This window comes from Trichoderma asperellum, chromosome 2 (genome assembly GCF_020647865.1).
Source record: "Trichoderma asperellum chromosome 2, complete sequence".
Taxonomy (NCBI): Eukaryota; Fungi; Ascomycota; class Sordariomycetes; order Hypocreales; family Hypocreaceae; genus Trichoderma; species Trichoderma asperellum.
Genome location: NC_089416.1, coordinates 6,875,987 through 6,901,357, shown reverse-complemented (window position 1 = coordinate 6,901,357; position 25,371 = coordinate 6,875,987). Strand labels below are relative to the sequence as shown.

The following is a 25,371-nucleotide window of genomic DNA, read 5'->3' as shown; positions in this document are numbered from 1 at the left end:
ATGGCGAGGACTTCACGGCACGAATGCCCGTATCCACGGCGTCCATCTATGTCTCGACCAAGTTTGATTCGACCCCGGGTAGCAAGTACCATGGCTTCTCGCGCACCTACAAGCTCGGCGGCGGCGGCGACAAGATGGCGAGTGATGTGTTTGCCTTTGGCGAGGATGGAGACGACAAGCCTGTTATTGCGCTCCGTGGCTGTGAGCACGTGCCGCTACGTGGTTCAGGTGCACAATCGGATGTTTCTGGTGGTGCATCTGCATCTCTTGGTGGCCATGTTCCTATTGCTCCACGCCTGGCTCTTGATGTGACAATGATCGATGCTACTCAGATCCAACAGATTCTGCAGGATGATCCCAACCTCGCTACCTCACTGGGTAAATACGTGACCCTACTTGCCCACAAATATCCTGCTTTGGACATTCTCGAATCCAATTCGTCTGCGAACAGTCTTCTCACACGGGCTCTTCTTGGGGTGGAGAGGAGATTCATAAGCGTGTCAAGTCGGTAATTCTGTCCGGCGTCGTGGCCCTTGAGGAGCAATCTAGGCCTTGGAAACAGTTGATCCATCATCAGCAGCTAAATCTTACAGAGGACCCTGTTGAACAAGGCTTCGAGGAAGCCTCTCGTGATCTTATTGTGTTAGACACTGCTCAAACGTATGAAGGCGAAAATGCCGTCATCTTGGCCAACATCAAGAAACTCCTGAAACCCTGGGGTATCCTTTTAGTAGCAAATGGTCCTGAACAACGCAATCATCCCAGAAGAAGTGTTAGTGTCCGCAGGCTTCACTGCCCCTACCTCGATCAATATCTCCGACGCCTCGTGCCTCACAATCGCCTCTGTGACACAGCAAAGCAACGCCGCTGTCCAAAACATTCTAGTTGTCATGCCCCAAAGCCCATCACCTAAGCTGAGCCGAGCCGTGGAACAAGTGGAGTGCGAGCTGAAACAGGTGCATAACTATAATGTTGTCAAGTTGCCCTTTGACGCCGCCACTCCTGAACAACTCTCGTCGTACTTGGCTCTCTTTGCATTGGATCTGGACCTTCCTTTCCTGGAAGATCTAGATGAGGATTCCTTTGTCAAGCTTCGCTCCTTGATTCTCGGTACCCAGGGGACGTTGTGGCTGACTTTAGACACTGCCTCTGGGGGTCTCGTAAAGGGTCTGGGTCGCACAATCCGCAGCGAGTACCCAGAGATTCCCTTCTCCACCCTCTCTCTCGACTCAGCGGCGCCATTTGATGCAGACGTCAATGTGCGTACCATTTCCCAACTCATCAGCACCAGCAAGACGCTAGATCGATCCACGGACTCAGAGTATGTCATTCGCAATGGTCAAGTCCTGGTGGAACGACTCGAGCCGCAGACCGACCTCAAGACCTTATTGGACGCGGCCCGGTCCGGACAGAGCCTTCCCACGGTTACAATGCCCTTGAAGGACCGCGGTGATGAGACACTGCGTCTGTCCTTCCGAGAGCCTGGTTTACTCGACTCGTTTGAATACCACCTCGTGCCCGGCTTGACCGCTCTGGATCCCGTGGCCGAGGGCCAGATGGAGATCGAGGTCCAGTTGGTCGGCTTGAACTCTCGTGACGTAATGATGGCCACTGGCCAGGACGAAGATACCAACATTGGCATGGAGTGCGCGGGTATCGTGTCCCGGTTGGGCCTCGGCGTCACCAAGTTCCGTGTGGGCGACCGCGTGTTCGGCCTGCACGGCGGTTGTTTCCAGACCCGCCTGCGCGTAGACCCACGCACCTTTGCGCACACCCCTGACTCCATCACCGACGAGGTGGCCGGATCGCTGATGGGCCAGTACCAGACGGCGGTACAATCGCTGATCAACGTCGGCCGCCTGCAGAGGGACGAGTCCGTTCTGATCCACTCTGCGGCCGGTGGTGTCGGCCAAGCAGCCATCATTGTCGCCCAGTGTCTTGGCTCCAAGAAGGTCTTCTGTACCGTCTCTTCGGAGAAGAAGAAGAAGTTCTTGATGGCCGAGTACGGCATCCCGGAGGCGCACATCTTCAACAGCCGTGACCATTCGTTCGCCGATGGCGTCATGCGCCTGACTAACGGACAGGGCGTGGACGTCGTGCTCAACAACCTCGCCAACGAAGCACTTCGACGCACATGGAACTGCGTGGCGCCGTTTGGCCGCTTCATCGAGCTGGGCAAGCGCGACATCCACGACAACTCCGGCCTGGAGATGCGGCCGTTCCTCAACAACATTAGCTTTTCGGGTCTTGACATTAACACCCTCGTCACTGAGTATCCCAACAAATGCGAGAAGCTCAGCTTACAGGTGGTTGAGTTGCTAGAACAAGGAATCATTAGGCCCCTGAAGAACGTTACGCAGTTCAGCTTTGGACAAGTGGAGCAGGCGTTCCAGCTGATGCAGAGCGGCGATAACATGGGCAAGGTTGTTCTGATTCCACGGCCTGACGACGTTGTTCCTATCATCCCTGGAGGCCTCGGTGCGTTCAGACTATCTTCTAACAGCACCTATGTTCTCGTCGGTGGTCTTGGCGGCATTGGTAGATCCATTGCCCAGATGCTCGCTGATAAGGGCGCTAAGCATTTCGTATTTCTGTCTCGATCTGGCAATACGCGCCCAGAGGCGCAAGCCCTGCTCGATAAGCTGCAGGGACAAGGTGTTACCTCGACAGTCACGGCGGTCGACGTAGCAGACAAAGCACAGCTGGAGGCAGCCTTGAACAAAGTAAAGCAAAGCTGTCCCCCGATTAAGGGCATGATTAACTGCGCTATGGATTTGAAAGTAGGTCTCCCATTCCCTCCCATTCTCCAATCGGATGTTACTTGATATCTGACCATTATGCAGGACGGCATCTACAATAACATGACCGCGAAAGACTGGAACTTATCACTCCGTCCTAAGCTTAAAGCCACGCGCAATCTGCACGAGCTGCTGCCAGCTGACCTAGATTTCTTTGTCTGCTTGTCGTCTATTGCTGGCATCATCGGAAACCGTGGCCAGGCCAACTACAATGCTGGTAACACCTACCAGGATGCTCTCATGCACCACCGTGCCGCTTCAGGCTTGGCAGCCACCAGTCTGAACCTCAGTTTGGTCGTCGGCGTCGGTGTCTCCACTGAGCAGGAGAATGTCTTCCAACTACTCAAAAATGGAGATCTGATACCCCAGAACGAAACGGACGTGCTGAACCTTGTTACGGCCGCCGTCTCCGGTCGCGCGCCGACACAAGTTGCCATCGACACAGCCACCGGTGGCCAGCTCGACAAGTCGTCGTCCAACGACCCCTATTGGTTTGACGATTCGCGTTTTTGCTATCCTCAGCCGACTGGATCGCCATTCTGGAGGCGACAGCAACGGCCAGGCAACAAAGGAGGACTGGAAGAAGCTGGTTGCAACAGCCACTTCCAAGGACCAGGTCCACGATCTCGTGCTCGACGCGCTGGTAGCTGGCCTGTCCAACATTCTCAAGGTGGAACAGGACGACATCGATTCCCGGAAGTCTCTGCCGGCTCTCGGCATCGACAGTCTTGTTGCAATCGAGATACGAAATTGGCTGCGCAAGGAGTTCCAGGCAGACTTGTCTGTTTTTGACATTGTCAGCAACGATCCGCTGTCGACCTTTGCGCCCAAAGTCGCAGCCAAGTCTGCCGTTGTCCCGGCTGCTCTTGCTTAAACGTATTTTCATTCTATAATAGTTTTTGTTTTTCTCCGTGTTGATTCTTTTTTAAAATTATTCAGCAGCACCTAGCTGCTTTAGGCTCAGATATAAGGCATATATAGAGTGCAGTTATAAATCTAGAATTTCGCTGTTACATGTTCTCCATTTCAATCTTGGCTCTTAAGGGAGGCAACCATAACCAGATACCCAGAACTCTTTTTTTTTAATTTCTTTTAAGATATTTAAGCACGTACGTTTCCATAGCATATCACATGAACCTTGAGTGTTTTAAATCACATAGGCCTGCTTATAAGTGTCATTGTGTCCGCATAGTCTCAATCCCAGCAATTAACTGTCGAATTAGAAGATAGAAGGATTGTTGAGCTTAGTTCTAATAATGTGATAGCATAGGGTATGTATTGGAGTGACGGATGCATGCACGCGTTCATACCACTCTTTGATAATGCGAGGTGCAATGGCAGCCTTAGGGAAATTGAGGGTAAGGAAGAAAGAGCATAGTGTACAGTTTATCTCGATATCCAAACGAAAACTTTTCTGCATGTGTCCTTGCTGGTTGGAGTCTTTGGGATTGCAATGGTACGGCGTCTAGCGACTGCAAGTCCTGAATCGTTTCAAAGAGAAACTGGAGGAGGATTTGGCAAACGCCGACTGGGAGCTCGAACAAGCTTATGAGGTTCTCTTACGCGCCCTAACTCCACCCACGCTTTTTCGTCACCATGCATTCTTTAGTGAACGTGAAAATAAAATGCTTAGTCTTGCCTTCGCGGCTTGTTTTACTTAGCCATATAAAGCAGTCAATCAATGTTCTATATCTTGTGGTGGGACTACATAAAGTAATACTCTTCGATTTCAGTCACTGACTACAGAAACAACGAGGCACAAAATTAAGAGGATTGAGCTTATAAAACTAGCTTTTGAATACTTACATGCGAATGCCTTTCTTGGTAATTTCCTTACATTGTAAGGACCAATCTCGCTGTTTCTGCAGCTGTAAGTATCAACGTGATAGTAACTGGCCTAGATAATGGCATTATATGTAATTTATTATTTTCATAGATAATCTGAACAGTTTAAAAATTTGATAACTCAGTTCGAGGTTCAAGTATTTATAACATTGTCTGCATAGTCTTGCCATCGAGAAGCTCTCTACATTTCGTCCATCACCTTCCTCTCATCGCCCGTTACCCAAATTATACATGCTTGTCTTTTCCACCTTATAAATGATTCAAGTTTGATGATAGCTTTCGGTATAGCCCTGTTGGACGACAGCAGGGGCTGGTTTTGCTGGTAATGTATACGCAGGAGGCGGCACCGGTCCGCAGTTGAACTGAGGAAGTGTTTCGGCTTCAGCGTGTTTGGAAAGTTTCTTTTGTTCCCTTTTAGAGCGAATAAATATGATGATAAAGGCGATAAAGACGACAATTATAATTGGGATGGCAATAAATTTGAGAACTGCTTTTGCGAGGCCCATTGTGGCGGATATAAACTTTATATCTGACTTAAGTTGTTGGTTTCTGTATACCTTATAGCAGATACATATGAATACTTTATGAAATTGGGTGAGGTTAAAAGGAATGCTTCTAATATTTAATGCCGTACTTATTGTCTGTCAGATCCATTCCGGCGATGCACGCTTTATGCCACTTTCGTCCCTTATCAAGGGGCCTGCCTTCCTTTGCTATAAACTCCTAGGCGCCAATGAATTTTTGATCGAATCATATCTACGATGAAATAAATGTACGTTGTTTAACATCCAGGGCAAGCCATAGCAATAGCAAAAGCGCTTCTATACATGATACAATTGGCTGGAATGGGTCTAGAATTGCACAGCCTCGAACTTGTCACCATGCAGCGCTTCGAGTCCATCAACATTTGGTATTGGCAGGGGTAGCTTTTACAGCGCTTTGCACAGCCTTCTTTTTGAGGCATTTTTAGAGTCGCAATAGAATCAATATTATGTGATTTTTTCCCTTGATTGGCAGGAAGACTTCCCTAGAGAAGAACGAAGATACACATACGCATATAGTTAATTTCGCTGGATGGGATTCACTGGGATGATAACTATTATTGCGCCCCGCGCCAACTATGCCATATCTATCATAAATCTCATTCGTTGCCTTCCTTTCCGTACTAACAACCGCTGAAGAAGAGGCCTCGAGAAGCGAAATGGCTTCGCTGACAGTTTCCAGCCGGAATCTAATATCTTCCCTGCCTTCTCTCTATCTCAGTAGTATTTCGTGTATCTAAGCATTTCAGTTACTCGAAGTGGGGCATTTGGCTCCTAAAGTGTATGTGTCGGTTTAAATGTAAATGGCGCTTGTTCGACTTTAATTGTTTCATAGTTGCCTATCTTTCGTGGCAAAGCTGCGTAATATCTTTCAGTTTACTTGGTGTCCCCTAAAAAATATATATCATTCGCAGTGCATTTACGATAGCAGAAGTAAGTTTTACATTATACTAAGCGTTATTTCCGTGGTCAATTTCATCGATGAGACCATGCAAGGCTTCTCACGAGTAATCCAGAATATGCGTGAAACTCTCTCAACGCCAAGTCTTTAGCTTATATATTGGTTTAAAGAGTCCGGTTATCTATAGTTGGAAGCTAGAGAATCATGATATAATAATAACCACCTAGGCAGTCTCAAAAAACATTGTGCCTGCGGTTGATCAATTTTCGTAAGAACTTTTTAAGCCGCGAGCTCATCACACCCAACAATAATCTCCTGCGGTTTTGCTTATTGACCCATTTTTTCTCGGAAGCTACTATTAGTTCTGCTGCTGCGATGCCAATAATCACCGCCTTGACTTGGTATTTGATGAATTCCCGCGATAGGTAGAAGCGATGCTTTATCTCAACATGCGGTTTAGTTTCTATTCTAGCTGGCTTTAGATGATAGCTCTTAGCGGCATCGAATACATGGCTTAGTGGCAAGAATTAAGGCTCGCGTAATACCTACCTCTACGCTAACGAAGTCCACACGCATTAAAAAACTCTTCTCGCCCCTAGCCGCCCATTACCCTCATCGTGCGCTCGGTATCTCTGTTGACTCCATTATTTCTTCTGATCCGTTTCAATATTCACAAGCACGGCCAAAGCCTTCACCTGGACGTCGCCGCAACATAGTAGGTACTATGAAAGATATTGTCATCTCTCATGAAACTCTCCCTAATTCTAAAACACCGTCTCACCTTTTCTCGAATTGTGTGTTCGGTTTCAAACTTATTTACCCGGGCAATTGCACAATGAATAGGTCGACGCGATTGCATCGCCGCTGTCCTGTCATGGCTATCTCAGCAACCATTAACAACTATTGCTAGGAAAGGCAGGTTTCACGAAACGTTAGCATAGTATATCAAATTCATATTGCTTACATTCTTAGCCGCTATTAGGGGCCGTATAACTAGAGAACTCAATCTAACCATCGCTAGACAGATGATAGGACTGCGATGCAATGCGAGCCGGTAAGCTTGAAAATATATCGGTATTGACATTTTGGTAGAAGATATTCTTCGAACTCCAAGCTAGAATTAAATATCAGCCGATGGGGTTCAGGTGACGGGATACTCAGCTCTATGCGATGAGTTCTCTATTGCCGGGGAATCTGATCATATCACGAATGTTCTTTTCAACCCTGCGCTCTCTAGACCATTGGCAAATTCGCTGACTACCAATTTCATTACAGTATGTATGTTAACAAGATTATCGCGTTCGCTGCGTGTAAGATTTTAGTAACCGTGTGTATTACTATTCAGCTGCATTTTCATGTCAGCCATAAATTGGACGTATTTTATATACTAGCGTATTTTCAAAATTATTTAAAGTAAACGCTGGGTTTGTGACCTTCTGATTTTAAGCAGCCCTTGTTGAAATAAGCTTTGCCTAGCATACCTTCACGCGCTGATCTTCCCTTATTCTCTTGAAAGGCGGAATATTAAAAACTCAAACTCCCTGTCACTGCTCAGTATCATGGCTAGCGTAGAGAGTGACATCAACCGGCCTTGGGCCGACGGACCTTTTGAACTGATTTCTATTTCGCTTCTTGGTTACAAGGTAAGCCCAATATAATAGCCTGTGCATTATCGAAAGTGCGCAACGCTCACTACAGTGTTCAGCCGGGGGAGAAGGTTCAACCATACCACGCTATGGCCTTGGAAATGGTTACCGTCCATAATTGCTTGATAAGAGGTATAAACAGCGTCTATCTCCAGTGCATCAACGTGGAACGTTCATCGGCTAGCGTTCCAGCATTCATCAAATACGCAAGTGTATGGGGCCAGATTCTTCACACCCACCATTCGACCGAGGAAAAGTGGATTTTTCCTGAGATTGAGGCGATCGTTGGTGAAAAAGGCGTCATGGATGTTAACATTCAGCAACATCATGCTTTTGAAGAGGGTGTAAACGAATACGCTGCTTACTTGAAGAATGCGGAAAACGGCGAGGAAAAATATGACGGGACAAAGCTCAAGAATATTGTTGACTCATTCATGCCTGTTCTTAGGCAACATTTGCAAGATGAGATTTTGACTCTTAAGGACTTTGATAAATATAAGGAAAAGACCGATTGGGCCAAATGGACAAAAGATACAATTGCAAAGGTGGTAAAGAAAACCCAGACATCTGACGGCATGGTAAGTTTACCCTTCATCGTCGATCACCCCTTATATTCTTCTTTCATAATCAGAGAATAAGAAATTTCTTCATTAAACTATAAAAGAATGGAGTCTGACAATGAGATGCATGATTCTAGGTTGTGGAGCTGCCCTTTGTGGTTCATAATCATGAGGTTAAATTTGAGCAAATTGGTAGCTGGCCACCGGTACCATCTCTTGTTTTCTTCGTTCTAAAATTTCTGTATTTTGGAAAGAACTCCGACTGGTGGCAATTTGCACCTTGTGACAAGAACGGCAAGGCCAGAGATTTGCCTTATGCACTTTAAAACTTCTTGGGGGTAAAAATATTCTGATAACGTAAAGCCAATATTAATATGAATAAAAGAAAAGGATGCAAAGCTAATAATAATAACAATAATAATAACAATAATCATAAGTATTTGAGTCTCGTTCTAATATATGGTTTCAAATTTGTTATAGAATAGTCTGCTTTGCAACTGTTTCAATTTGCATAATAAAAGGTCTCAAACCCGTAAATCCACAACTTACCTGAAAAGACAAACTATCCAGAAATAGCGACAGCTTATCTGATATTCAAGCAGACTTGTTTAGTATCTAAAGTAGCGAGATTTATAATATTTATAGGAGACATAATTTTAGTGTTAAATGGAATAAATAAGATAAATACTAATTAATAAATGTACTGCAGTAATATAAAAGTATTAGTAGCAGAAAGTTGAGGTGGGGCAGCACCATGCTGGCATAGTACCTGCCACGTGGCCCCACTGTACTTAGTCCGTCCTCTGCGCAGTCACAGTTACTAGTTCTTCTTCTTCATCACCTTGTTCTTATGTTCCCAAGTCACATTTTGCTTGTTGCATTCGAGCTCAGTGCCTTTGGTAATTCAGATTGTTCCCCTTGCCTTTTGTCTTTCGTTCATGATCCCAGCCGTGATCCCACACAGTACCGCTGGTGCCAACAAGGTTCCGGTTTATGCCAATAGGTGCCAAGCTGCCAGCCAAGCTCCAACTAATACATACTAAATCTTAGAACAGAAGGTATATAAGCCAGATTTACAGCACGCTCTTCTATAGAATAAATAGAATAGTATAGAAGTATAGTAGCACTTATATAAATTAATTAATTTTTACCCTTATTTAAACTCTTTTTATAATGATATATATTCTTTTAATGCAAGAATAAAATAATAGCCGGGAGATGCCTGGCATCTTGTGTTATAATATAGGCTATATTATAGCGCGGTGCCAGCTGGTACCATCTAGTAAAACACCCCCAGTGCTTTCTACTACGGATAGTAAATAAACACTACGTTATAGTAAATACCTAGTATATAAGTAGTATATTATATAAGTAAATACACGACGGCGGCAAATACGCCCTATATTATAGCGAGTAAGTGCTGTATTATAATAAATATAATGGTATATTATAATATTGGACATGAACGCTATATTGTATTGAGCAAGTGCTGTAATACAGTGGTTAAAGGTATAAGTACCTCCCCATAGTGGCCCGCTTTGCATACTAAAAAAGCCTGCTTGAATACTAGATAAGCTATCCCTAGAAATATCTTCAGGATTAACTAACTGCGAAGTAATAAACTAGAAAAAAGACATAAGTCCCGGTGACAGTTTCCCAGCTTTAGTTAATAAGTTCAGTGAAAATTTGTTTACTACTGTGTCACAAAAAGGCTTATTTTGCAGCAAATGGCCGTGTTGCTTCAGTGTCCTCAATATGAGAGCATACTACTTTACGTGTACAGCTGAGTACAGTGTTGCGGAATCTTCTACATGGCATTCAGCTGTTACACATATTCCTGAGAGCATCTGGGGAATAGCTACTCCGTAGAGTACGGCGAGATTGGGTAACGTGTGCGGCACTAACAGAGCTATATCTTTGCATAAATCCCCCCAAAACGTTGATATCTCGTTCGAGTTAGCGGGCTCTATCACTTTGCGAACTCTTCATGTTGATATATTCCATGATTCATTCTCTCACCAGATATTGTGGTGTCGTTGTTAATTTCACAGCGTTCTAGCGTTGTCATGGGTGCGAAGAAGAATGCCACCGAATATTTGCAGGATAGCAACAGCAAAACGCTGAGGGCACACAACAATACTTTTCCAATTGTAAAGCACCAAAGTGATCGAAATGGCCCGGTTAGGATGTGGGAGCGATTTTTGTTAACACTAAAGGATACAATGCAAGGAACGATGAACAAAAGAAAAAATATAGAGCTCTGGCCTCTAGTACCTAGGTCAGAATGTTTAAGCCGCAGGAATAATTCAAGCAGGAAAGTTCGGGATCGGCTTTTATCGGAAAATTAACAATGGAGCATAGTGGATTAGATTATTAATAGGCGTACTATTCTTTTGAAAAAGTGGCTAGTGCGTTCTGCAGCCACTTTCTGATTGCTTTCAGCCCATAGCTTAGTAGCCAGTTAGCTTGCTATAGTTAGCATCTAGAGAACCCCATTAGCTAATTTTTCAAAGGAATACGGCAAATTCTCCAGATAGCACCTATATGCTGTCTAGGTGCAGTTTCACAGTAGAGCTCTTGAACATTAGCAACAAGGGCATGGATGTGTGATAAAATTTCTTTCCGCTGGCATTGAGTCATGCCTTGCATTCCAAACGCAGATTACTGGACTTTACAGCCCGAGGTAGCGGGTCGCCATAAACAAATGGCTAGCATAACAAATATTATTAACTTAAATCAGGAATATCTCTTTCGTACATGTAAAAACGAACTATTGACAAAAGGAAAGTCGGAAATTTAGAACTACTTATAGCATAGATACTTTAGACTGACTTGACATGTGATTAACGGGCGGGTGATTTTAGAGTAAAATATCCCCACTTATTGCAAGGAACTTTTGCTCCAAAGCTTAATCCGAGACCGAACTGGACAATTGCTGAAACGATAGTGGTCAATCACTTTCTTATTTCAAAGTACAAAAGTGCGCTGGTGAAACCGAGGTAAAGGTTGTTTTATATAACTACGTTATCTATTTGAACCTTTGTTGCCCTCGAAGATTATTCCGCGCGACGGATAGACATATCACTCACACTAGGCATTACTTCCTAAAAAGCGGCTGAGACACTTCGTACTTAGGTGTCTAACATGGAGGCATACATCTCGCTCTGGTGTCCACATTTAGCATCGCCTGTATAGCCCCTGAGGCTGGCTTTTAATCTGCGGAGCCAACAGCATCCCACCAGAAAGTTGCTGTCTATAATAATCTCCTTTGAGGCGCCTTTTGACAATAATTTATATATGTGGGCCTTGGCTGCATTACACTTATGCTCGACTTTGCACCATTTTCTTACCTCCTACATATACCCTGGCATTTAGCATTAAATGATGCCTGAAAGCCGAGGGCCCGAAGCGTTAGCAGTTGTTATAACACTGTATGTCACAAGCTTTATAGCTATAGGCCTTCGACTCTACACCCATGGTTTTATTTTGAAGCACTTCTTCGCCGAGGATTATATATCATTAGCTTCCTTGGTATGAGATGATGTATACGAAGGAATAAGTCAAGTCCAAATACTAATATACACTTGCAGATATTATATACAGCTTACACAATCTGCGCGGCTCTTTCTATCAAATATGGCGTGGGCTCACATGTCGTCGATGTGCCGCCTGATAATCGCCCAAAGGCTATTTTTTATAGATGGATTCTCACTTTCATATATGTTATTCTTTCAATGTTAACTAAATGGATTGTGGGTATATTTCTCCTACGAATATGCCCACGTAAACGCTGGCGACAAATCACCATCTGGACCATTTTGGCTGTGATTACTATATTCAGCCTGATCTATGAGGTGTTCGCTATCCGGACTTGCGATCCAATTGAGCTACAATGGACCAGATATAATCCCATCCCACCTACCGAGGGTAGTTGCAATGCAACAACATTCGCCACAGTCACGACATACATCTCAGCCTTTCTCAGTGTTGTCGCCGACTGGATATTGCCCGCATTGCCAGCCACCCTGGTATGGAAAGCGCAGATACCACAGCGCGAAAAGATCTCCATCATTGTCTTGCTTGCCTTAGGGTCTGTGTAAGTGGCAGTCGCTTCCTTTTCGTGAGATTACGCACAATCCTAATCATATATAGTGCCTCTATTGCTACAATCGTTCGCATTCCTTTTGCAAAAGGCTATCTTGATAACCCAGATTACCTCTATACAACCGTTGACCTGGGCATTTGGAGCACGGTTGAGATTGGAGTTGCCCTAACTACTTCATCTCTTGCAACACTCAAACCGCTATTGAAACAAATGCGTCTTTTCAGCACTATATCATCATCTGAGAGACTTGGCTCTTACTCTGACGAAAGAATTAATAACACAGCAATTGTAAGGAAAATAACTGTCACCAAACGAGTGGACGTTTCCTCTGCCCCCAGAGGCGAAGGAGAGTCATGGCGGAATAAACGGGACCGCAAAGAATCTATGGATGTGGAATTGGTTAGTCAACGAGGCGACATGTATTTTCCTGACAGAAATCAGGGTTCCGATATTGAAATAGGGCTCCACAAATGATACTAAGATAGTAATAGCCGTGTGTAACATGAACTTTGATACGCTCCCTGTGTATAATAATTTTGGTGGCTAAGAACATGGCAAGGAAAGAAATATTTGGCTATGTGAAATACCACTGTTGCTACATGAAAGGAATAAGGCTACTATGCAGGTATGTGAGAACTAGTAAGTATAAATGTGTGCACTGCAGTTATTATCTCACAAAAAGTTATGCATTAATCTTCCTCGACCTGGTTTTTCAAGAATGGGCGTTGCTCAAGTTCACATAATACCCGTGCGTCTTGGTTCTGACATCTAGAAAATCGCGATCCTTGATGCCTACTGCCCAGCTAATTTGTATGGTAAGGCCCCATAACAATATTATATCTTGGGTCATATATTGACTTCGCAGCCATTTCTAACAAAAAAGGAGAAACTTTCTCTCTCTCTGGAAATGCTCTACGAATCTCAGCCATCTTGGTGAAGGCCATTCCATGAATGTGAAATGCTTCCACTTGCCCCTCCCAGTACTATGACAGAACTCTGATCAGCAAGCTGACTTTGCATGCAATGAACCAAGTCTAGAAGGAGATGACATTTGTTGAGAAATAGCAATAGTACATACTGCTTCCGTGGCCATACAAAGGACCAGAGCCATAGAGGCATCTGTTGGGTAGCTTTCCATATTGATGATGACTTTAATTTTCTGTAAGCATAGGAGAAGGTAGTGTATCATAAGCTTGTGATACTTCTCAGCTTCAGCGGTATTGTTTGAAATGAGACTGTATCTTCGTGCTGAAACGTACATGACGGCAGTAAACAGGCTCATGTCTGTCATGGCAACAGGGATGAGAACTGATCTCATGCCCATTTGGAATGACTGTTGGGATTCTTCGGTAATACATTCTGTCCAACCATTCGGTATTACCCATTCCAGGACTGCGGAACAAGTTAGGGCGTCACCAAAAGAGGGTTCACAAACGTTGCGTACAGAAATTGAAGAGGAATAATTCATTAACAGAGAGAGACCACGGAAAGCAAATACTCCAAGCTTCTTTGCCACCATCGCTAATGCGAGCGTGCAACTGTTGTTTGGCGCTGGTACTGCTCGCGTGATACAGCGCCACCTTCTCAGTAAGGGCTCGCCGTCGGCGAGCGTGAGATTCCTTGGAAACATGCGATCTGATCTGACTTAGCGCATGCGTATTGTTCATTTCTTGTGGTAGAGTAGCAGTGATGAAGTGCAGCGGGGGCTGCTGCATGTCAACAGGGCGAAGGAGTTTGGCATTTTGTCTTGCCTGTTCTGGCAGTTGCTCAAACACACTCCCGGTATATTTTGTAGTCCTCATTCTAAATGATATCTTTTTTTTTTTCGGCTATATCCCTGCAGTAGAGAACATTCACGACATCAATGAATTGGCCATGAATGTGGATCATGATGCATGGTTTTTTACATTAGAGATTGAGTAAGCGATGCTTTTTGGGCTTATGGAGCACGTGAATCGGGAGTGTTCAAAGCCACAATATACTGCGTCCCATCTTTTCAGCCCCAGGCATAAGCAGCTCCAAATACCTAATTTGGAATGGTCATATCATCGAAATATATCATATGTACCTATGTAAAACCTGTAGCAAAGATTGAAATTAATAAGCAATGGGAGTGCGAGTAAGCAGCTCCATTATCCCAGCTAGGAAATCATGCCTCGTAGTTTTGATGTCGAAATCTTCAGGCTTGATATTTGATAGATATAACTTTGACCTCTTTTCTCTAGACATCCAGCAACTATAAAAGCTGTTATACTAATTCATACTTAGTGGTTTTTAGGGAGGGCGTTTAATACTCCGTTATGGCATCAAATAACCAACAAAAAAATGTACTCATTACAGGGTATGATATCGGTAGTATAGAAGCGAACCAGTATTAATAACAGAATATATTTTGCAGATGTTCAAGCGGAATTGGCGAAGCATTGGCGAGAGAATTCCAAGCCAGAGGTAAATTCTAAATTCGTTAAATACAAGTTGATGTTCGACAGCCAGAATGCTTACATATAATTGTCCGTTCTCTATCTTTAGGTTACCAGGTAATTGCTACTGCTCGCAAACTGGAAAGCATATCTCACCTCCAGGAGACAGGGATGACTACCCTGTCTCTTGATGTAACCAAACCGGACAGTGTTAAAGCAACTGGGATAGAAGTGGAAAGGATTACTAACGGAAAACTGGACGTTTTGGTCAATAATGCGTAAGTGGGATTATATTTGGCTGATATTTTACTAATGTAACTTGAACATGACTAACACGCACACAGTGGAATTCTTTCCCGCGGCGCATTAGCCGATGTCTCACCAGAGCATATCTACTCTATATTCAACACGAACGTCTTCGGTCTCATGGCTGTTGTATCTAGTCTCTTGCCGCTGCTAATCGCCGCCAAAGGCACAATTGTCAATATTTCATCAGCGTCGTCTGTGACGCCGTTCCCTTTCAAAGGTCTCTATGCAATGACCAAGGCAGCGCTGAACTCATACAGTCGTACTCTGGCTATCGAGCTTTCACCTTTCGACGTTCATGTCTTAACATGTCCTACCGGGTATATACAGAGCAAACTAGAAGTCAATGGAACGGATCAAGTACCGGAAAATAGTTTGTACAAAGCCATGGCTGGAAAGATGGTCTTGGGGTTTCCAGATACGCACATGGAAGGTGCAGAATATGCAAAGATAGTGGTGAGCGAAGTGCAGAAAGGACGAGGTTGGAGTTTCGGTCCTTGGAGATTTGGAGCAATGAGGGAATGGCTATGGGTGGGAACAGGAGCATCTAGGGGCTATTGGGCAAGCATGATGGGGGAAGCATTCTTGCAGCGGGGTTATAAAGGAATGATCAATTGGGATGAAATTACTCAAACTATAAGAAAAGGGAAGGACCTTTAGTAAAAGGTTATACCATTGATATTTACACAGAGTGACAAAATTATGTATAATTAAGTCTATATTTCTGTTTTACTTGGATATTCGCGAGGATTTTTTCTCATGCTCTTTGTTTCCTTTTTAAACTTTTATTGTGCTTTGTATACCATCAGCTAAGGGCTTCACATTCAAATGATTAATTTAATAATCTGAACCTGAAAATTCAATTTGTAGATCAATTTGTATTTTGTTTGCAACGTAATCCAGAATTGGTTACTTAAAGCAGGACCAAATTTTTTTTTTTTTCAGCTGCATATCAATGGTTAGGTGTAATCCAGCCTTGCAATTGCAATAAATAGGCGCTATAGTTAACAGATAAGCGCTATAATTTAGCGGATACATGCTGTAATTTAATGCTTTACTTTACCCGCCCCGCTAGGTATTTTGGATACAGAATACGCCGGCTTGGATACCGGATAGACCCTCTCTAGAGATACTATCCATTGATAGGATTAAACTACCTCCTGTATTACGTCCAAATATTTTCTCTGTTTACCTGTGGAAAACCTTATAGAGATATTTTATTGGCTGTTTCAAAAAAAAAAAAAATTACAAATCATCAATTGTCGGTAAGAAAAAGAAGTTTAGCAATCAATAATTAACAATTTTACCTAGGTAGTCATCTATGGTCATAAATCAGTGCAGCAAACAGCTGTCCCTATGGTCTGCCGACTGAGGATCTGCAGTGTTAGAGTCGTCGAAAATGATCGTGGGTGACTTCTCGGCTAGTCTGAGGATCAAGTTTTTAACGTGGAATTAGCAGCCATCTCGCTATGACTGAGATTGGGCTGTGGCTAGAGATATTGTTTAGTTTTAGAGCATTTTGTTCCTGTTATTCGAGGCACCGTAGAACGGAATATACGGCATGGAATAATTTGTGTGTTGACTCCCGTCCCTGATTTCAGTATTCTATGCGTCCAAGGCTTGACTTTTGCACATCCTCCAATAAACCCCATTCCGTTCAAGTAGCTCGGTATGGCTGCCCTTTTCCAGTATCTTACCGTCTCCAAACACAAAAATAACATCCGCATTTCTCACAGTAGAAAGTTTGTGTGCTACAACAACCATTGTCCTACCTTTTGAAGCACGCTCAAGAGCTTCTTGTACAAGCTTCTCGTTCTCAGGATCCAGGGAGCTCGTGGCTTCGTCCAACAACAGAATCTTAGGTCTTCGGATAAGGGCGCGGGCAATAGAAATTCGCTGCTTTTGCCCACCAGAAAGTGATACGCCACGGGATCCAACAGGAGTACTAAACCCGTCGGGCAAAGACACGATGAAATCGTGAATCGATGCATCACGGCAAGCTTGATGAAGTTGTTCATCAGATACTGTAGAAGGGTCTACACCCAGAAGAATGTTTTCTTTGATCGAACCTAAGATGAACTCAGTTAGACTTGAATGTTGACAGGATTTTCATGGCTACTAACCGTGAAATAATGAAGATTCTTGAGCGACTAATGATAACTGTTTGCGATATGCCTTCACAGTGAGTTCGGTAATATCGATTCCATTGTACAATATCTTTCCCTCTGTAGGATCATAGAATCTGTAATTGAATTAGCTTCATTGGCAAAATGATAATTAACGGCCTACCGTTCTAAGAGCGATATAATACTCGTTTTCCCGCAGCCAGATGCCCCAACTAAAGCGGCAAACTGGCCGCTTTCGATCGTCAGATTCAGTCCTTCAAAGACAGGCACGTCTCGAGTAGGATATTTGAAGTGAATGTCCTGAAATTCAATTCTAACACCCCCATCGGATCCTGGAATTTCTTCGTTCGCTCCAGCCTTATCCAGAAATCGAGACTCTCGCATGTCTAAAATTCTATTTGAGGCAGTTGTGACTTGGGCTGCACTCGGCCCATAACTCAAGCTTTGTCCTGCAGCTTCTCCCGCGTTCAATGCAACCATGAAGGATACAAAGAAATTTAGAACCGTAAGCTCTGCATTAGCAAGCAAGCGGCCTCCATAATATAACAGCAAAGCTTGGCAGGGTATAGTTGCGCTATCAGATAGACCAACAAGGAATGTTGCCCATCGTGCCTTTTTATACGCTGCAGCCACATGATTTCGGCAAAGAGTCTCAAATCGTCTACATATAGTCTCTTCTAAGGTAAAGGCACTCACAGTCCTGAAAGCAGCGATTGATTCAGAGGCAAATTTAGAGCTCTCAGCGAAGACTTCATTGTTCATTCTCTCAAATTGCAGCTCGTATTTAAATCGAAAAAATGATGCCACGATGCTGATTGGGAGGACGACACAGCATGAAACAACGGCCAGCTTCCATCCAAAAGCAAATGCGATTGATATAGAACCGACAATGCTAAAGACGGCAATGTAGACGCTCGCCATACTTGCACCTAGGAGCTCATCCAGCCGCTGTGGGTCAGACGCTACTCGAGCAACAATAGCGCCTTGAGAATGCTCTTCTTGGTCGAAAAATGCCATTTGCTGCGAGAGAGTGGACTCAAAATATTCTTTCTGGTATTTCGAGCGGATAAGGAGTCCATTGCGTAATGAGGTAGATAATGATCCGAAATAAGAAATGCCAGCCCCTGCTGCAAGCACTCCGAACATGCCACTCCAAAATTCGCTCTCTGATCTTAGTTTAGATCCTGTGTATTTGGAAACGTTAATAACATGAGCAAAAAGTAGTGCTTGTACCGGCCCAGTTGCACCTGCACAAGCTGTGAAGATGAAAATAAGTATCATGAGATAGTAGCTATTTTTGGACTCATAAAGCAGCCGCCCAAAACTCTTCCAAAAACTTCGTGTATGCTTCTGGATAGAATGACTTGGAGCATTCTTGATGATTAACTCGGATTCATCTTTTTGAGGTTGGATGATCGTCTCCATGTCCTCTTCCGAGCTTCTTTCAATGCTGGTCTCTTTTGTCTCATCTCCAAGTGATATAGTTTGAGCATGTACAAGATTAGAGTAAATACCGTTAGGTATAGCTATAAGACTCTCATGAGACCCAGATTCCACCACCCTGCCTTGTCGTAAAACGACTATGCGATCGGCCTTCTGTACAGTTGATAAGCGATGCGCGATCGTAATAGTGGTGCGCGACTGCGCTGCTCGATCAAGAGCGGCCTGTACAATTTTTTCGCCCCGTACGTCTATTGCGCTTGTTGCCTCATCAAAGATTAGGATGTTAGGTTGACGAACAATCGCCCGAGCGATGGCAATTCGTTGTCGCTGTCCCCCAGATAACTTTGTACCCCCATCGCCGACAGGCGTCTCATAGCCCTGCCAAAATTTTATTCAGAATGACCGTAATAACAAGGTGGATTCTGAGAGTAGAGATACTTACCATTGGCAGCTTGTCAATAAACTCATCAGCAAATGCCTCTTTACACGCCTTTATGACTAACTCCCTTTTTTGATCTTCAGAACTACTTTCCCATCGGGTTCCAATAAGACCATTCGCAACATTTGTGTAAATTGTCCCATTGAAGAGGAAAGGCTCTTGTTGTACTAAGCCAATTTGAGATCTCCACCACTTCAAATCTACTTCACTCAGAGAGTGGTCTCCAATAGAGATGTTTCCGCTCGACTTTATTAAACTCCCATGTTCTTCAGGCATCGAATTAGTGAATTCGCTGAGAGAATACCATTGCTCAATCAGCCCAATGATGGTGCTTTTCCCAGATCCAGAAGGTCCAACAATGGCGGTTGTCTTCCCAGCTTCTATTCGTAGGTCTAAGCTGTCTAGGATTTTGATATGTGGCCGGCCTGGGTAAGCAAATGTGACTTGCTTGAGAAAAATATCTTTTTCAGGATTAACTTCTGGACTTTTAAGTCGACCTTGGTTTGGTTGAGGGGCATCGATTATGTTAAGAAATTGTCGAGCCGCAGCACTGTTTTTGAGTTAGCTGGCGTTATTATGTCCATACAAATGAGTACCAGTCCAACCTTGCTTTGCTGAGAGCTAGTAAGGGTGAAGCTACCCGCTCTAATGAAAAGACAATCATAGTCATCGAAAGCAAAACTCTAATGATTGTTAGTTTGACAGAAGCTAAAGCAATCATAGGCGTACCGTTCATTACACTGTAATTGTCCCAAAATTGTCCAAATGACCTTCGAGATAGAGTTTCGTACCGAACCAGAAGGCAAGACCAAAGCAACCAAAAACGGCAAAGAACTGTAATCTCAATTAGCATTTCGAAATATTATAGATGTCATGGATACATACCGTCAACGCAAATTGAAGAGCGATTAGTGGTGTCATTTTGTTACCATGCCTTTTCATTTCATTTACAAATAAGGCATATTTTTGAGTAATACGATTCTCAGCGCCGCAAGCTGCGATCATTCGCACGCCAGCCAGAGCATCACTTGCAATTGAAGAAGCGTTTGCATCCGCCTAGGAACAAAGGGTTCAGTTTCATATGATAGATGACTAAATGTCTTTAAACTTGATTGAACACTCACTTGACTCATTTGGTTATTTATTTTGGCGGTGAAAGGCATTAAGATGGCCACTGTTAGAATGATAAATGTAACTACTGATATGACGACGAGAGATAATTTCCAATTTGCATGAAAAGCCACCACAAGTGCGGCGATTATAGTGGCATTGTATTCAAAAAAAACTCCCAGCTTCTCGGAAATGCCTAGTTGCAGAGTATTACTTGTTGATGTAATGGTATTTATGGCGTAGCCAGGAGACATTGAGTCAAGTACATGAACACTCTGCCCGAAGAGCTTTTGCAGGTAGTGGAGTCGAATTGAAGATGACAGCCGAATACCTGCCATTCGAAAGGTAAACTGTTCTCATTTGTTAGACTATCTACTGGATCAAACGCCTTAATTGGAAACGGAACTTACTTTATTGGCATAATTCAACACCAGGCGAGCAATGAATAGGAAGAACATGTACAGTCTGCTTTTACTTAGTATGGCTCGAACGACAAGAATATTGTGAGGATTTCACGTAGAGGCTTACGATAATTTGTCTACTTGATGTTTTAGCCTGCCGGCATCGCCATCGCCAGACGACTGAGAAAAGCCGCTTAGGTTACCGACAAAGCTACCTAAATAGTTCCTTCCGTTAGTTCCCTATAACTGTAATATCAAGGAAGAACATGTGTGAGTCTTACCGAAAACTACATTCATCAGTGGTAAAGTAACTCCCGTCGCGATAGACGAAATAATACCCACAGCGTAGGCAAAAATGTCAATCTTGGCTGCATAGCTAAAAACACGCTAAACATTGTAAGATAGGGGCTTATGGAGGCTGAAAGAGGAGAACAAACAAAATAATCTTTCAATTGGGGCTTCTGCTCTGTTTGTCCTTGTGAGCCATCTTGAATTGACTGATAGTCAAGAGGATCCGCAGCGACTGAGGGTGACACTATACTGCTAGTAAGCGACGTTTGGCCGTCTTGCTGCTGTCCCATTGACTTTTCATCCATTCTGTTCAGCAATCGCACATCATAGGGCGAATTCCTACTTGGGTAACAAGGTATGAAGCGTACAAAATAATCAGGAATTGTGTAGCAGCAGAAGCGCGGTATCAAGTAGCCTAGCTTCCAGATCCCAGCACCTTCGCGAACAAATCGGGACCGAGACGTTCTTTGCAGTACCGATTTTAAATCCTACGAATGGTACCTAACCCCACATGCATCGTTGCATTTCGAATTTCTGTAAATCTCCTTGGGGCGATTAGAAGTATGCACTTCGCGGATGCGCGGCCACTACTAACCGGTCTCGTCTCGTTCCGTGCCGATTAGTACTAGATGCTGACTCGTATTCAACAAGTAGCCTGTAATATCACTAGTACCACTACAGTAACTGGTAACTGGTAGTGCTAGTCCGCTTCTCATTTTTGAGGATTACTTCGTACGTACAAGGAATACATACACGCACTCCTGACGACTATACCCGCCCCGAACTAGGGATATCAAAATATAGGTCACTTTCGAAATAAATAATTAATTGTAATCATATCTCTATGGCTTCTTTTTACTCTATTCAGCGTAGTGCACTTATTCATGGGCTGATACTTCTACACAGTGCACTCGTCTAGCATCCCACTTAGGTCCTGATCCAACCTCATGAGCAGCCTCACTACGTAGTGTGGATTGATTACTCCACTCTCAGTCGTAGTTCATGATAAGCGACGCTAGTATCGCATCTCCTTTTTGGCAGCTGCCATAATAAGTGATGGGTAATACTAATGGATTAGAATCAATGGATTGATGGTTAGGTATTCATAGGCTATCCGCCGTCAGACGACGACTGGCCCACGACGTACATTATCATGGTCAGTTAAGTTTTGAGCCAGGGATTTTTCTACACCAAATGTGTGTCCATTGAAGTTACGGAGAAGCTACTCTGTACCCTTGTACCAGTGGTGGACCATGGTGCAGCAATTCGTTCTTCCTGCGATCACGGCATAGTCTAACTTGCAGAGAGTGACTGTCGCTTCACGGCAGATGTAATTTGAACTGATATTCTCTTTTCTTACTCGTTAAGATGTTTTAGGGGCTCTAAAAGCCCCATTTTTAAAGTGTTCTCATCCCGCTCCAGCACCATGGGAACCAAGTCTCTTGTTTGGTCATAGTGTATGCTGCCATATCTCAGATAGGATGCAAACGTTCCCTCTCCATGGTCAGCGTCCATAAACTTCTCTTCGTCCCATAGCTCTGCCAAACACACTAATTTGGGATTTTTAGGTCCGCGGCTCACCTTAATGGCAGATTGATTTGCAAATGCATCGTGTGCATAAGAATTCGCTTTCTGCCAAGTCTCATCTTTAGGGCCATCAAGACGTGTTCTGAAAAGATTATTCTGTTCGAGTCCAGACCATTGTGTAAGCGGTTGTAGGGCAAATAATTCTTGCATCGCGGGTGCAAGGAAAATCTTAGTTGCAAAGTACTCTGCGCCATCAAACCCATCATTAGGATCACTTAGACCCCTCAATCTCTCAAGGCAAAGAAAGTGTGCAAGATAATCAAGCATGACATCTACTGCAGTAATCATCTCTGGGTCTTCAATCACCCTGTCAGACGGCGTTTCTATCGCCTTTATATGAGCTAGCAAAGGATGCTTGTGGAATCCGTTTGCATTTGTCGTATTGGGACCCCAGAGACTGAGATAAATGTCATGCCATCTTTTAATGAAAGAGTTTCCAGATTGGCAAATAAGAAATCCGTTAAGCATTGTGTAATATTTTTCACGAAACTCGACGGCAAAGCCACCTAGCTCACACGGTGAAGCTGGATCGATAATTTGATTCCACCATATATCGTCCAGGTGCCGAAAGAGAAATGTTCCAACATCCATCCATACACCTCCATACTTCCAGAGAAGAGGTAAACGGACTAGGTCCCCTTGGTGAGGACCTACGAATGGTCCATCCATGATTCCTTTATTGAAAGCTTCTGGAAAAAACGATGATTCGACGAAGTGCTTGACGTGTGTTTCTGATTCAGGAACAACATCAAGGACGTGAACTGTCCACTCTGGACCAAGCTTTCGAACCCAATTAATTACGTTTCGTTGTGCCCATGGCTGCATGGCCTTCCAGCCCTTGTTCCAGAATGTCCATACGTTTTTTTGAGACATAACGGCGTGTCTCTTTTGCAACCATGTGGCTATCTCTTGGTCAGAACGCTGATCAAGCTTTTCCGAGGCTACTAATCTAACGCCTTTGGGTAAATCAAGTTGTGCCATATATCTCTCTTCTGTAGAAGAGGCAATGTTATTGTGTGCGCTGGCATTCATCCTGGAGTCGAGTAGCGGGTATAGACAAAAGATTTGTGAAGAGCTTGAATTCTAAACTGTGAATGAAGCTGGGAAACAAAAGCTAAAGAGGATTTGGACGTGAAACGGCATGCCAACACTATCACATGGGCGTCTTGATCTAAATCTTTCTGCCGGATTAGGATTCTTGTCAAATGTGCTGGACTTGGTTTCTGGTAACGTTTCTTTGGCTGTGGACCTTGTAATGCGCGTACTAATGCATCCTTGAAGCTAGCTGCGCCGTATTCGGCTGAGCTACCCCAGCGCAGGCTGTTAGCGGTAAGCTTCGAATGTTGAGCCCGCCTACTGTTCTGTATGCTCCTATACGTATGTTCCCTCGAAGAATTAGACGGTCGGCCCGTCTATTTTACAACTATAGCAGGCCAGCTAACTGTATTCCTGGTAAATCAAACGGCAATTCGAATCAGATAGCAACAAAGCCTCTAGCCAGTCTTTCAAGGGACTCCAGTAGTAGGTACTCCGTACGAAAGGCTTACCTTTATGAAATCCAAGAGCGCTTATTTTAGTACCTGCAGGTACAAGGGATGTTCTCTCCAATGCCCTTGGCGGATTTCCTTTCGTCTTGGATAAACACTGAGCGTCTGGGACATTTTCCCAAGTAAACAGTCAGCGACAACGTACGCAGATGTCACATTACCTTTGCCGTCCAGGCCACACTACATATGAGAGCCTTCGGACAATGACTAAATAGTCGCTCCCACCCGTCGATAATAAATATGACGTAACGCAGTGCTTGTAACCGTCGTGAAATTTATCAAAGTACGGAGTAGGTATATGTGAACATTACCAACTAGACTAATAAGTGGACAAGTGGGCTGTTGGAGAGATGTTTGCACATACCAACAGAAGCACAAGTATGTGGCCCAGAAAAGTAGTGCTTATTACAAAATGGGGGGGCCAAGATTCGACTATCCAATGACGATGAAGAGGGCGACATGCAGTCTGAAAGATGATCAAAGGATCCCATCTCACCCTTGTACTCTACCACATAGTAATTTGCGGGAGTGAATATTGAGTACAGTTTTCGTGCGGAGTATTGGATTTAGATCATGTGTGTAGTATAATTATGCCTAGTAGGTAAAGAGCAGCCGCAGGATACAGTGCAGGAAAAGTGGTAAACACTGTAGAATACCCTATATAATAGTGGAATACCCTATATAATAGTGGAATACCCTATATAATAATATATGTATATTTAAATTAAGGCTTAAGAGAATTCTATATTAAATTGTAACTAGTATAAAAATAGTTTATTTTTATTTTTAGTTTCTCCTTTTCTTAGAATATAGAAATAGAATTCTAGTTGATTTGTATTAAATGCTTGTATAAAATAATATAAAAACATCAAGGGCGCTACAATAGAGTGTCTGCTGATAGCACAAAGAAATATAAACGTTAACTTAAATATATATATATATATATAATAATTACCATTAATATACGTATTATAATAGCAAAATGTTCATAGCTTTTCTTCGACTTGTAGTGTACACTGTACAGCAAGTAGTATATTACATATAGGTATTGCTTTTGCCAATTGACAGTACCCACTTAGATACTTAAAGTACCTGATGGTGTAACTTTTCATTATTATTACCTGCTACGGAGTACTTGGCAACTTCAAAGTGAGATAGCTGGTTAGCAAAAGTGGAACCATCAAGCATCGCTTGCATATGAGAGACACGGATTGGATATTGTGATATGTCCTAATACCTATATCATGTATTAACTGCTTAGGGGCTGGTTTCTGACCGGGAAGCAGTGTCTATCCATTTTTTTA

General features: G+C 43.6%; 8 protein-coding genes across 11 annotated transcripts; 4 read left to right on the top strand and 4 right to left on the bottom strand.

Moving 5' to 3' along the window:
* Positions 1–23: 23 nt before the first annotated feature.
* Positions 24–512, top strand: TrAFT101_004582 (uncharacterized protein; the record flags this gene model as incomplete). The annotated part of the gene is made up of 1 exon (XM_066127225.1): positions 24–512. One exon carries the CDS (start codon positions 24–26, stop codon positions 510–512), a length of 489 nt encoding a protein of 162 aa, XP_065983334.1.
* Positions 513–737: 225 nt separating this feature from the next.
* On the top strand, positions 738–3,590 carry FUB1_1 (Reducing polyketide synthase fub1; the record flags this gene model as incomplete). The annotated part of the gene is made up of 2 exons (XM_066127224.1): positions 738–2,780; positions 2,844–3,590. 2 exons carry the CDS (start codon positions 738–740, stop codon positions 3,588–3,590), a joined length of 2,790 nt encoding a protein of 929 aa, XP_065983333.1.
* Positions 3,591–4,695: 1,105 nt separating this feature from the next.
* On the bottom strand, positions 4,696–5,270 carry TrAFT101_004580 (uncharacterized protein). The gene has a single exon (XM_024907173.2). The coding sequence runs from the start codon at positions 5,147–5,149 to the stop codon at positions 4,904–4,906; it is 246 nt and encodes an 81-aa protein (XP_024765612.1). The 5' UTR covers positions 5,150–5,270; the 3' UTR covers positions 4,696–4,903.
* Positions 5,271–7,619: 2,349 nt separating this feature from the next.
* On the top strand, positions 7,620–8,618 carry TrAFT101_004579 (uncharacterized protein; the record flags this gene model as incomplete). The annotated part of the gene is made up of 3 exons (XM_024898767.2): positions 7,620–7,729; positions 7,792–8,310; positions 8,430–8,618. The coding sequence occupies exons 1-3, from the start codon at positions 7,646–7,648 to the stop codon at positions 8,616–8,618; spliced, it is 792 nt and encodes a 263-aa protein (XP_024765613.1). The 5' UTR covers positions 7,620–7,645.
* Positions 8,619–11,393: 2,775 nt separating this feature from the next.
* TrAFT101_004578 (uncharacterized protein) lies at positions 11,394–13,061 on the top strand. Its single transcript, XM_024907174.2, has 3 exons — positions 11,394–11,823; positions 11,883–12,388; positions 12,445–13,061. The coding sequence occupies exons 1-3, from the start codon at positions 11,674–11,676 to the stop codon at positions 12,869–12,871; spliced, it is 1,083 nt and encodes a 360-aa protein (XP_024765614.2). The 5' UTR covers positions 11,394–11,673; the 3' UTR covers positions 12,872–13,061.
* On the bottom strand, positions 12,996–14,265 carry TrAFT101_004577 (uncharacterized protein). 4 transcript variants are annotated; one of them, XM_066127223.1, is made up of 4 exons: positions 13,842–14,265; positions 13,657–13,789; positions 13,476–13,589; positions 12,996–13,380 (listed from the first exon to the last, which is right to left on the bottom strand). In XM_066127223.1, exons 1-3 carry the CDS (start codon positions 14,197–14,199, stop codon positions 13,583–13,585), a joined length of 498 nt encoding a protein of 165 aa, XP_065983331.1. In that variant the 5' UTR covers positions 14,200–14,265; the 3' UTR covers positions 12,996–13,380; positions 13,476–13,582. The 4 variants fall into 4 exon arrangements, with proteins under 4 accessions (XP_065983331.1, XP_065983330.1, XP_024765615.1 ...); XM_066127222.1 differs by having other exon boundaries at positions 13,476–13,546; XM_024901617.2 differs by having other exon boundaries at positions 13,476–13,789.
* Positions 14,266–16,528: 2,263 nt separating this feature from the next.
* On the bottom strand, positions 16,529–20,052 carry TrAFT101_004576 (uncharacterized protein; the record flags this gene model as incomplete). Its single annotated transcript, XM_066127220.1, has 7 exons — positions 16,529–17,192; positions 17,247–17,365; positions 17,413–19,070; positions 19,135–19,681; positions 19,737–19,814; positions 19,871–19,965; positions 20,017–20,052. 7 exons carry the CDS (start codon positions 20,050–20,052, stop codon positions 16,729–16,731), a joined length of 2,997 nt encoding a protein of 998 aa, XP_065983329.1. The 3' UTR covers positions 16,529–16,728.
* A 2,237-nt stretch (positions 20,053–22,289) lies between these two features.
* On the bottom strand, positions 22,290–23,552 carry TrAFT101_004575 (uncharacterized protein; the record flags this gene model as incomplete). Its single annotated transcript, XM_066127219.1, has 1 exon — positions 22,290–23,552. The coding sequence occupies one exon, from the start codon at positions 23,550–23,552 to the stop codon at positions 22,290–22,292; it is 1,263 nt and encodes a 420-aa protein (XP_065983328.1).
* Positions 23,553–25,371: the final 1,819 nt, after the last annotated feature.

What these genes read in the sequence shown, in the direction of transcription:
- TrAFT101_004580 (XM_024907173.2), bottom strand. Translation starts at nt 5,149, where the DNA reads ATGGGCCTCGCAAAAGCAGTTCTCAAATTTATTGCCATCCCAATTATA.
- TrAFT101_004578 (XM_024907174.2), top strand. Translation starts at nt 11,674, where the DNA reads ATGATGCCTGAAAGCCGAGGGCCCGAAGCGTTAGCAGTTGTTATAACA. An exon ending in ATATATCATTAGCTTCCTTG is followed by an intron (nt 11,824 to 11,882) that starts GTATGAGATGAT and finishes ATACACTTGCAG; the next exon opens with ATATTATATACAGCTTACAC. An exon ending in TTGCTTGCCTTAGGGTCTGT is followed by an intron (nt 12,389 to 12,444) that starts GTAAGTGGCAGT and finishes AATCATATATAG; the next exon opens with TGCCTCTATTGCTACAATCG.
- TrAFT101_004577 (XM_024901617.2), bottom strand. Translation starts at nt 14,199, where the DNA reads ATGAGGACTACAAAATATACCGGGAGTGTGTTTGAGCAACTGCCAGAA. An exon ending in ATTATTCCTCTTCAATTTCT is followed by an intron (nt 13,790 to 13,841) that starts GTACGCAACGTT and finishes CTTGTTCCGCAG; the next exon opens with TCCTGGAATGGGTAATACCG. An exon ending in TTTGTATGGCCACGGAAGCA is followed by an intron (nt 13,381 to 13,475) that starts GTATGTACTATT and finishes GTTCTGTCATAG; the next exon opens with TACTGGGAGGGGCAAGTGGA.